Below are 12,443 nucleotides of genomic sequence, written 5' to 3'. Positions count from 1 at the left end.
ATATTATTTACCTTTACTTCTATGTGATAGAACCGAAGGAAAATCAAAGTATCTGCACAACAAAAATGTTCTGCTCCTCTGAACTCTGTTTCTCATTGTAATATGGAGACATTTTAAAATGATTTGTGCAAATTGGAAACAATAACTCAGTGATTCAGGCACTCACAAAAAGTAGAAGCACACAATCCTCAGACTGATCTGTTAGAAAGAGAAATAAAGTTTCTGCAATCCCCGAGACCACCTTTTCTAGTCTAATGTCGACTTACATTATTATTACTCTAACTAAAGACACGCATTCTTCTATCTTACTACTATACTTCAGCTGTACACAGCGGCCGGGCAACAATATGCAACAGATATTTCCATTTTCATCTCATGTCTGATGTCGTAGTCCACCGATCAGTATTAGTCCTTAAAAAAGGGCTGCCATGAGGGCCATTTAGCCAACAGAAAGCAAGATAAATAACGTTTAAGAGGCTCTTGAGGTGTGCTGTTTGAATAACATACTTGGGATTTTACAGCGTTACCTCTTCCTGTTTTAAAGCACACACAGGCACACATAACGTCTGGGAGAGCCTCAGTGAACGGGAGACCCTCCTGACTTTTCTCTCAAGTGTTCAACACATGTCAGTGCTCTGCAGCCTGCATGAGGAGGTAAAAGCCTCTATGGTAAAAATGTACGTATATTTTCCTCTGTGTGACACTCAATGGCTTAAAGTGCACATGACTTGACACGCATGACATCGAGCAAAATATATGTGTCCACTATGATTTTGTTCAAAGGCATGGGAGTGATGGTTTGAAAGATACTGCGGGTCAAAGTTCCTGACTGAGGGGCTTACCTACCTGCTCGAGAGCTTTACACCCTCCGCACTGTTGGAGATATGAAAGGCTTGGCCCTAGATGTGACATAAGAATTCCTGAGAGTGATCCTTTAGACCCCTCTAGGCCTCTTCTAAGGGGCCCATTTCGTATCAGAGCGGCACAGAGCAGCACGGAGCCAAGCGGCACCAGTACTCAGGTCACAGTGTACCACATTAAATTTAGACTCCTTTAACGCCCTCCAATAATGCATCTGGAGTATTTCCGGTCATTACTATTCTGACTTTTTTTTTTTTTAATTTTATCTAAGATACAAACTTCTGTAAATGGGCCATGGATCTGAGCTATCATTCACCACTGGAGATTTCACATCAAATCTGGTGTCTGTCACCAGTTAAAACTTCCTCGCCAGCCCCAGTTAAACCACTGGTGATTTAAACTCCAAAATAAACTGTCTCACCAGAAGAAAACTTTTATATTATAGGTTAAGTTTGATATCTAAACTTTTTTTAATTAATATACACTAGTCTATTAGGGCATTGCATTGCATTGCATTGCGTACATCATGCACGCAATTGATTATATAAATCACAAAATAAACGTAGCTACATCAGAATATTCTTTGAAAGCATTCTTGTAGTGGTGTCTGAATTTAGGCAGTTAGTTTGATGCATCCTGTCTCTTTCTGTTCTACATGGAGAGTATCCTGCATTGTGTAACTGTCTTGTAATATGCCAACACCAATTAACAACTTGCATAAACCTCGCACTTAAAAAAAAAAAAATCCCCGTACTGATTAAAAGCACATGGACATGGATAATTTGAGCCTTGAACATTGGTAAATCAAATTTTCTGTATCATATTAGAGGCCAAAGAATATAGATGATGGAGACACATTTGTACAAAGCTTATAAAAATGCATATGGATTTCAGTCCAGTGAATTCATTAAAGCCACTGGCCCAGATTAGATTAGAGAGAATCATGGGTCAACAGCGGAACTCGGCAATGGTATGTCTAGCAACGTCCTGTCAGTGTGTAAATTTTCACTGGCTGGTTGTCTACAAAGCAGTTTCCTGCAATAAAATCCACAGGAGCCCTTTCATGCAGCTTCCCTGGTAACAAATACAGAAAATGTTTTGCTCGACACCGTCACGGGTTATTGCATGATTTACAAGACCTTCATGTAAAAAGATACATTAGATTATACGCTCAAATGAAAATTAATAAATCTAAAAGCCCTGTTAGCACCCCCTAGAGGGCACATTGCTACACCAAACTCAACAAAAGTATATGGACACACCTTTCAGCCTCAAGCTCTCGCTTAAAACATTAAAATGTCTATTTAAACATGTACAGTATAAAAATGATTTACTGGTCCCATAAAATGCCTTTTCATTGTATTTTTCTCACATGGTTTGACGTGTTTTCATTAGAAGCAGGATGTTATTCTAGTTTAAAAGTTAATTTGAGACATTTTTATCACAACCACAACACTCTGGGAAAAGGAAACAATGTTTTCAATGAAGTAACACCCAAACCCAGCCCACTCAGCTGTGCTGCCACGTAATGGTACTTCAATTAATTTCAAAGTTTAACGGGAAAATTTTATATGATGCAGGGCTTAAATAGGAAGACCCAGAATCTAATTTTTACATACAGAGAAAGCATCAGCAAAACTTATGGACTCTTTATGTAAAAAGAGTGAAATTATGATTAAATAATTGACACAGTTTTGAAATAAAACTTTGAAGGGCAGAACAATCCACAGAAAACAAGGTAAGAAAAAGAGACAAGGGATTCTTCATTTTGTGGGACGTACAAAGTAATGAGCAGTTCACAGCATTAGGATCCTACATGATATTTTCTTATTTGTTTTTATTTTATTTTTTTCTTATATCATATAATTTTGTTATTATTTTGCACATGACATGACAAAATCTCATTCAGTGCTTGTTTAACTTAACTTATATTGAAATTCACAAGTTTGGGGATGACTGTGGCTAAGGAGGTCGTCCACCAATCAGAAGGTCAGTGGTTCGATCCCCGGCTCCTCCGGTCCACATGTTGAAGTGTCCTTGGGCAAGACACTAAACCCAAATTGCTGAATGAGCGAGCATTAGAAACACTGTAAAGGGCTTTGGATAAAAAGCGCTATATTGCTCCTGATGAGCAGGTTGACACCTTTCATGGCAGCCGCTGCCATCAGTGTATGAATGCGTGTGTGAACAGCTGAATGTCGGCATGTGTTGTAAAGCGCTTTGAGTGGTCAATAGACTAGAAAAGCACTATGTAAATGCAGTTCATTTACAGGTACATCCTTTTTAGATAAGCATACTGCCGCTCAAGCACAATTTGACCTTTGAAGCTCCCAAAAACAAAAGACCTTTTTTTCCAAAAGTAGTGGTGCCAAAGTCTAAACCACAAGCAGATGTCACCGTCTATGCAACACACAGAAATAATGTTTACCTTTTTCAGTTTAACTGACAGGTGTTTTTACTGTTGGGCAGAGGAGAACTGCAATAGATACTGTGCTTTGACTTCAAATCAACTGATGAAAATATAACAATATTAATTGTCTCACAGGTGCCAGTAAAAAAGTTCATGATATTATCAGCTAAGAATTGAAAACACAGGAGGAATGAAACTCAATATTATGTTATAGGCAACCAGCCAGAAAAAAGAGTCACCTAATAGAGTTCACCTCCCGGATCTGTCCGAGCAGAAGGCTCAGCTATAAGCCTATACCTGGATCTTCATGCTCTCCAGCGGGCAGGGAGCCCTAATTCATTGAATTTGAGAATGCCACAGCCTCAATAATGTTGCTGTCCAGTCGAGTGGTGAGCAAGCCCTGTGCCAACTCCGGGCTTTCTGAGATTTTGTGAAAAACCTTATTTTAAAAGCCTTTGCGGTCCTGTCCCTCATCCGTCTTGTGTCAACAACAACTAAATAAATGCTGCCACTCTCTAGCCGAAGGCTCTCGTTTCGATGCCCAAAAATAAAACTGCTGGATGAAAGTCTGGTTATGTGTTCATTAACTGAAGACTGAATATTTTTATACTGTTGCCTTTTTAGTTTGGATCAGCTACTAAAACTGCAGTGTCAGCCCATTTGTTTTCTACTATAAAACAAACACTTAAAACTGTAATATATGTTTCCATCTTAAAAAAAAATGATTGTAACAGGGCAATCTACAAAACCACTACATGTTATGATTGGTTTTCTTTAACTTTACTGGTATTCAGTAAAGTAAGGAGAAACATTAATCTAGACACTGAGGGAAACTAATAAGCAGGATGGACTGTAATATTTTCCACTGAAACCACATCACACTTCACCTGGTGTCAACTGTTTGTCTCTTTGAAATAGAAATCAGTTCTTTCTACGTCTTTATCAAAGGAAAATATCCAGATGACTCTTTGTAAATAACTGCAACCAGCATTTCAACAGCCAAAGCATAAGAGGACCAGCGTAGTGGTCACCGTCACTCAGTTTAGACTACAAAAGTACCACTAAAACACACTCACACACATGCAAACACAGTTCTGACACTCAAACAGGGAGGATCCAGGACACCGGGGCTCTTATCAGATCTGCAGCTTCAGAACTTCCCTGTGCAATCGTGAGGTTTCAGGCATCTGCAGAGACCATCACCTTACATAACCACGCTATTAATATTGATTGTTTCCAAATTTGCGAACTGAGGAATCTTGCGATATGAAAATAACACCCTTTCTTCTTTCCAGTAATGATATCCACAGCCCTCCAAGGCCTTTTCTCTGACCCACTCAAGTCTTACAGAGCACAGCTTCTGCTGAAGTAAGCCCTTTCTACTTAAAAAGGTATTAGCACTCAGGGTTAAAACAGTAAACGCTCTGCATGCAGGATAAGAAATGTGCATCCTTAAGAAAGTCTAATACAGCAGGTGTAAAGAGGGAAACTGCACTTGAGCAAGTGTCTGCCACCTCTCAGATGTTGATTTCTGCGACTGACTCTGAACATATAGTGTAATCCTAAAAAAATGTCTTACGTGTCTTGAACACAATCATGAGCCATAAACATTTTTCATTGTTTTATTTTTTTGAGTGACCCTACACTGAACGATGCCAACTCAATAAACCTATTGCACTTCTTAATAAAAACACTTGTACTTTTACATCGCCGTTTAATTAAATAAAGCAATTTAGCCATCATTCTTTTATGAAAGCAAACTTTTCTTCTGCTCTCCTAAATGTCAAATGTACCGAATATTTCTACATTATTCAATTTATAAATGCTCTGCGTAATGATCCAAGTCAGACATTTTTAAAACAATAAGCTAACTTTTGCAATGTCATAATACCTTGTTATCATACATTTTACAGTCTACAGATTATATGGCCGACTGCTGCAATAAACTGCCGTGATTGTACATAACTTTACATCCAAGTTACAGGCGCCAACTTAAAGATTCTAAGAGATAAGATTAAAAAAATGACTTGTCTGTTGTTAACCACTATCTTTAGAAAATGTAATCGACACCAGGTGTTACGGAACACCACAGGTAATCACACACATTAAGATTTGAACTGCATAGTTAAACTTGAGAGAATAAATTCATTTAGGGATTTACTTATACCGCATTTCTGACAAATGCTGTTTCACAATAAGTTTTTAAAAAGTTTTCTAAACTTTTCTTCAAACCTTCTACTGCTAATACTCTCTTATAATCATTTTTATTCTTTGTAAAAATAAGGTAAAACATAGAGTTTCAGTCCAGGGGAACTCCTTTAAAGCTGCAGAGGTTGTCCCACTGAACATGTTTTTTTTTCACCCATTCAGCATTACATAACAAACCAAAGGCGTTCTTTTTCCTGTCTTTCTCTTTCCCAGACGCACTTTAATCCTGTGCATAAAAGGGTGGGGTGAATATGGGTCAGCAGGTTAGGAGTGTCTCAAAGTCAGACTTGTGAAAAAAGAAATCAATCCACGAAACCTCCCAACTACCTGTCTTTGCCCCGCTATTACATAAGAAGTGCTCAGGCTGTGCCAACCCACAAAGTCACACAGTTTCCCTTTAGTGGTATATAAATACTCGATGAAGTGCAGTGATTTTTTTAATTTAAACAGCCGTGGCGATCATGGAGAGTGAGTGAACTCTAGTATAAAGTGAAAAGATCTGTAATGATGATTTCTGCTCTCAGATGCGCGCCTCTGTTTATGGCTAAACCTGTTACATAACCAGCTTACATTCCACATTCACCATATCACACTCTAAATATACCCTTGCGCACAGGAAGAGTGCGCGCACACAGACAAAAAAAAACCCCGCACCGTGCAATGAATTAATTGTCACGTCGCCACTGATCACCTCACTGTCATGCACACACACCAACTCTGCTTGTCAAGAATCAGCAGAGAAATCACTATTTCTTTGAACTTGGACGAGCCCGGTTAGCCTGTACTGGAGACAGCCGAGAGGGGGTGTGGTTAAATAGGCCTACTGTCTGTACTGTACAACATGGACGGGACGTGGTGGATAAATCATGTAAAATGAACTAGTCTTCAGCAGCAATGAAGGCAGACTTTTGACGGGCTAATTGGCAATACAGGCCCGTGTAGTTTTTACAGTCTAATCATGTGGAGGTTTGGTCGCAGAAGCCGTGCTTCACGCTTGCAACAGTTTTTTTTTTTTTTTTTTTTTTTTTTTTTTTTTTTTTTGGAGAGCTGGCGCTAAACAAATTCCAGCTGCTGGGGCGTCTTTTTGCACACAGGAATAACCGAAAGCTGTTAGCTGGAGATGTAAAAAAAAAAAAAAAAAAAAAAATCCCGACCAGACGGCGCTGTGTGCTGTAATAGGAATAGTCGAGGGTAGATCCCCTACAAAAGGAGAATGGGACTGATCGATCAAGTAGCCCACAGTTTCCAAAAGTTCACTTTTGACACTTTGACAATAATGCGTCTGAGAGGGCAGGTTGGCCTGTTTTGACATAAAGACGCGCTCCTGTTGGCCGATTTTAAGTTGCTGGGTAACTGATTTATTTTGCAGTCAGAGTAAATGTGACATCTGTGACCGTATCACCCCCCTATGATTTGAGCTGTCAGTGGAGCCTGAACACCAGCAACACACACCGAAGGCACTCATTACAACCGAACGGGCAAAAGCCGCGGTGCTACTAAATAAAAAGCCGCGTCCCTGTGGTTGGGTGAATTTACATAGTGTGCAGTTATTTATGGGGAAGCGATTTAATTCATTTTGAAGTTTCATTTAAAAAAAAATCCACGATCTGTTGTTATTTCTCGCGGCGTTTCTCATTGCGAAATACGGTCCGCTTACCTCTGTTGGTGCTGGAACAGGTCTGCCTTCGAACCGGGGCTGGATGGTCCGCTTTCCGGAGCGTCTCCAGGTTTACCGGGGTTTCCCTGACCGGGGTAGCCGGCTCCGAGGCGCTGTTGCCCGGGTCGCTCGCTGGATCTGGAGGGGACTCCATGTTGAATTTCAGCTTTACTGTTTAACTACCGCCTGTACTTAAAACTAATTCTATGCGGTCTGTGAGCTCCGACACAGCGTCTTGCTATCTAATTTAGACTAGAAGTAAGAAATGAGAAATGCGAGTGTGTCTGGAGGTGGGTGTGTAGGTTTGATTGTCCACTAGCAGCGCTAGTGAGAGCTCCAGTCATGCAAACTGGAAAGGGAGAGGTTGTCAATAGCCGAAGAATAGATGTAGGCCTGAAAATAATCCATGCTGATCGACCCTGCGCAGTTTTGCATGGGAATGGTGATATTTTATTACTGTCTAACACTGTTTAACAGTTTTCCACATCTATATATTATCTTACTTTCAAATCAAGCACAAGGTGATAATCCCACATGTAGGTTGCGACTGAATTTAAAACTGAAAAGTGTCCAGAATGGTCAAAATACACCATCATGACATTCAATTGCATCAGTGAATGATCTAAACCTTTTTATGAGGCTATTGAAAATCATTAAACTTATTTATGTGATAACTGCAGCTCCTGTGGTTGTTATTTTTGCTATAATCACAAACTCCTGCAGATAAATATGGCCAACATCATCCTCACCATCATATTGCATCAACAGTAACATCTGTTAGTAGGCTATGTTCACAGTCAAAAGCTGCGGAGGTTCAGGGATTATTTACTGCAAATTCCCTCACTGACACTGTGCATGTATCTCCTTATTGCAGCATGTAAGCAGTATGTAGGCTACTCCCTTTCATGTCTAAGAATTCAAGCGTGGATTGTCGGAGCGGTGGATTGTCATTATTCTCCTCATCATCACTTCCGTTATCATCATCATCATCCTCCTCCTCTCCTGTGAGAGGAGCTGGCTGCATTTCTGACTGCTCGGAGGTGATGAAAGAACTCTTAACTTTACTCATATAGTAACCTGTATGTTTTCGCTCTGCCTGATCAAAGTGAAGATTGGCAGCAGTTTGGACAGACTTCGCTTTAAGATAGAGTGTGGTGTGTGGCTGGCATCAGACGTCACTCTGGCAACCGGCATCCACGCACTGCTTGTTGCGCAGCAATTACAAACACCATGCTTCCTGCATGTGATCAGCGGGCAAGCTGAGAGGCGGAACCCCGCCTCTTCAAAGCGGTGCACGTGGACTTTGACATGGTCCTGCCCTCTCAGTGCAGAGCCAGACGGCTCACAGACATACTGAGCGATATGCCAAAAACCAGTGCACTTACAGAGTGATCAAATCATAGCAGAAAGGGTTTGTCTCTTTAAATATAATTATATTTCTGTAATTTTTCTATTTGTATTTTATTATTAATTATGGCAGTGGCTCTCAAAGTAGGGTCAAGGGTCTTGAGGTGGTTCCAGAGGGTCCCCAGCAAAAAGGGGAATCATTTATTTTCACTGTGATACTGTACTTTCAGTAGAGTCTGACATTTCTGATCATTTTAATAAAACTGTTACGTTACTGCAACATTACAGAAAGCTGTAATGTCTGTTTGTTTGTTTGACTTCAGTGCCTCAGGTGTGTTTTTCTCTTCCTTAGTGGCAGATTTGATATTTTGTTGGTTGGTAAAGTGAAAATGATCACTGATGTTAAGTGCAGCTTTTGTAATTGGTGTTGACCTTTCATTTATTTTGTTTGTTTCCAAACTGGATAAACACTTCATCAGTCAAGTGACATAATTTACATGAGGGAAAATACTGTCAAACATGGCACTGGAACACAAGGAGAGAGATGCAGAATGAATTTGCTTCACAATGCTCTAATTCAGTCTCACTGATGAGCTTGAATAGGTACAGAAAACTAAAAAACATGAAAATAATTTGAGATGATTTTTTTTTTTTTTTTTTTTTGTGGATGCATTACATCCTCCGAAATGCATAACAAAAAAAGCAACATTTTAAGTTTGGATTGGTGACAGGGACTCAAAAACAATCCTTTTCATGTTTCCATTGCATGTAACTCTCCAGCAGGAGCATGATATAACTTTTGGAGCTGTGCTGCGCTGAAGGCCGACTTTTTGACAGAAAGCCAGAAGGAATCTCTCACTGCCAAGCGAAGAGGCCAAGTTCCATTCCTTCTGCTCAGCTTTAGCTCCTCCACATTTCCCTGACCTCCTGACCCACTGCAATTTGACCGTATGAACCCTGCACTAACATTCCACGCCTGTTGCATGTTTAGCATCGAAACTGAGAAACCTAAGAGTTTTACCCCTGAAAAACACAACACACCAAACACATGTCTGCAGAGCTGGTATGAAAAGCACATGCTTATGCACCTAAATAAATAAAACCATGTACACAGATACACTCCCTATGTGTGTGTATGCCTTTCATAGAATAGCGATGAAAAATAAGGTTTTGATTGCATCTACAGAATACAAGAGAAATATTAACATTGAAAAAACAACAACATGAACACACACAGAGACACAACACACTGTCCTGTGTTTAAAACAAAAGGATACAAGGACAAGTTTGATGCTGCCGGTTTAATTTTTGAGTTAAAATGAATTATGCTGCTGTCACATTGTTTAGCAGGGGAAGGATGTGGCGGATGTGAAGCGAGTAGAGTAAGCATGCCTGCCTGTGTTTAAAAATGATTGATTAAGCTGACACCGGCTCAGGGGTGCAACACCGCTCTATTTTTCTCCCTCATTATGTAAGGCTATATTTCAAATCAGGAGTGCACTGGAGGAAGACACCAGAGACACCAGACAGGACACCCTTCAAATAAAAAGTTTATCAGACAACAGCCAAGGAGAATGATGAGTTTCCCCTCTAATCTTGTCTTGGGAGTGGCGATAGAAAAGAAGAAGAAAAAAATGTGTTTGTCAAAGGACAGGGTGATCTTTAGACAAAACACACACAAAATACGTTTGACCAGTTTGGCCACATGCAGGCATAGTATTCACAGTGTTTGCACATTTCTTTTTGGGGATATGTTTGTTTAAAACTAAACTCACCATCAGTATACAGAGTTACTTGTAGGCTATGAATCTTTAATAACGATCATTTTTAAGTTTGAAGTTCAGCTGTGTTTACAGAAAGTAATTAATTCATATGAGTGCAAATATTTCAATTTAATTTTAAACAGCTACAACACTGAAAATTACTGTCATTACCGTACTGCACTGGTTGTCTATTTAAACTGCAGGAACAGAGTATGAATTCTCAGAGTGACGCCTTTTTTTTTTTCATGCGGACATGGTGACATATCTTTGTTGCCTTACAAATCGGACATCAGAACCCGAGCCCAGTAAAACACACAGCTCTTTGCATGCTCATGCACTGCAGAGTGCCAGGGTGTAATGAAAGAGACATATTAATGGCCTCTCACTTATTCATGCGTCGGAAATGAAGAGGCACAGTCACATTTTGAAACAGTTGACAGAATAAAGAGCCAACATTGGGGAAATGATTGTATTTATGATTTCAGTCTGACAGATGAAGGTATCAAGAGAGAGAGTGAGTGACACATTTCTGACAGTTCAAAGTGTTAAATGATGTGATGTATGGGAACATACTCGAGCATGGGGGCACCCGCTCTTATATATTTTCACTTAAAGAGTCAGAGCCTCACAGGCACAGACCTGAGTGGGAGCTGAGAAGTCGTTGCTTGCTGTCATTTCAGCAAATATGGGAAGTACTGTAATGTACAGTATATACACATAACGTACAGGAATATAAAAAATGAAAAGCACAATAGCTACTTACTGAATGGCTTTACACTTTTACAATTTTTTCAGATCAAGATGAATGTTTTGTTGCTTCACTGTGTAGTTTCATCCTTAAAAACAGAGGTACCAATAGCACCACCTAGCAGCAGCTTGACCACAGTAAATAACTGTCCACACTCACATATATTATGTCTGTATAAAAGGGAATTTCTTTGTATATTAAATAACGAGTGCATTAATGTGATTGAATGCAATTCATTACGTAAATCTACAATTTCTTTTAGTTTTTTTCATGTTCATATTAGCAAGGATGCAGGAAAAAAGAGGTGGTGGAGGTGCTTCTGTTCTGCTTTTCCCACATCCAAAGCTGCAGTGATCACTGAGACTTACACTGATTTTTGATAGCATTTATGCATTTCAAGCATTTGAATAATTTCATTGCTATTTGTAACCTAAGGATTGAATAAGGATATTCTTTAAGTAAAAGTAAATTGCTATCTTTCTTAAACAGCCTTACTGTATAGCTTCATCTTTAATCAAAGACAGCCAGAGTTATCATACTTCACCCATCCAGGCACAATGATACAGTAGTAGAGTAATAGAGTAACGCATCCATATAGTCTATAGTGGACGTATTACAAATAATAATTCAAAAGAATAAGCTGTGGAGAAAAAAAGTTCCTACAACAGTTAAGAAATAGAGATTGGCGGGTAAGACAGAAATCCTTTCTGTCAGAGCTAGAATTGACTCATGGCATGTGCGTAGAGTTCATCTGACTGGGGACCAGAGTGATTTTCTCAGTTAAAAATCGGGAGGTGAAAAATGGTGTGGTTATTTGTGCCTGACAGAAGTTAAGAGCTTTTCCCTGAGGCCCAATGCCTCCCCGCTGACCGCAAGGCAGCCTGCTCCTCCAGCATCCACTCACCTTGTAAGATCACATTTCTATACCGGCTGCTGGGATGGCACATCCTGCGACTCCACGGAAACTACTGTCTGCGCATTTAGCATAAGGACTCTTTTGTGTGTTTTTAACTTGTGCTTACAAATTTGTGTAAAACTTTGCGTATGTGTACAAATTGTCTACAGAAGTTGAATGCTGAGGCTACGCACGGAGGCAGGCAAATCAAGTGCAAGGTCAAGGTTTTGTACTTGTTTAATTAGTAGTGTGTAATTGCTGCCTGGTTCTGAGGCTTATCAAGGCTTATCATTATGTGTGGCACAAACAGGTCCCACAGGTAAAGATCAAAGAAGCGTCTGGGGAGGAAGGATCTCGATTGGAGTTTATGTTCTAAAGGTTCGGAGGAGGGAAAACAATCCCACATCTGTGTTGTAATATTTTATATGGACCCATAACTGTACACTGAAGGAGATGTCAGTAGCCACGCTATTCAGTTCACCTATAACACAACAGTCCATATAAACTGTCCCCTCTGCTCTTTAAATAGTGGCTGTTAACTTATATTACTAGAG

General features: G+C 39.8%; 1 protein-coding gene across 1 annotated transcript in view; it reads right to left on the bottom strand.

Annotated features, from left to right (window-relative positions):
* Positions 1–8,255, bottom strand: part of roraa (RAR-related orphan receptor A, paralog a) — a 194,271-nt gene extending 186,016 nt beyond the window's left edge. Inside the window, exon 1 of the mRNA XM_067589797.1 lies at positions 7,137–8,255. Within this exon, the coding sequence (XP_067445898.1) occupies positions 7,137–7,290 (154 nt within the window). The 5' untranslated portion in view covers positions 7,291–8,255. The remainder of the gene's footprint in view (positions 1–7,136) is intronic.
* Between the last annotated feature and the right edge of the window lie 4,188 nt (positions 8,256–12,443).

The sequence above is a fragment of the Thunnus thynnus genome, chromosome 5 (assembly GCF_963924715.1).
Source record: "Thunnus thynnus chromosome 5, fThuThy2.1, whole genome shotgun sequence".
Lineage (NCBI taxonomy): Eukaryota > Metazoa > Chordata > Actinopteri > Scombriformes > Scombridae > Thunnus > Thunnus thynnus.
This window is presented reverse-complemented; position numbering and strand designations above follow the sequence as displayed.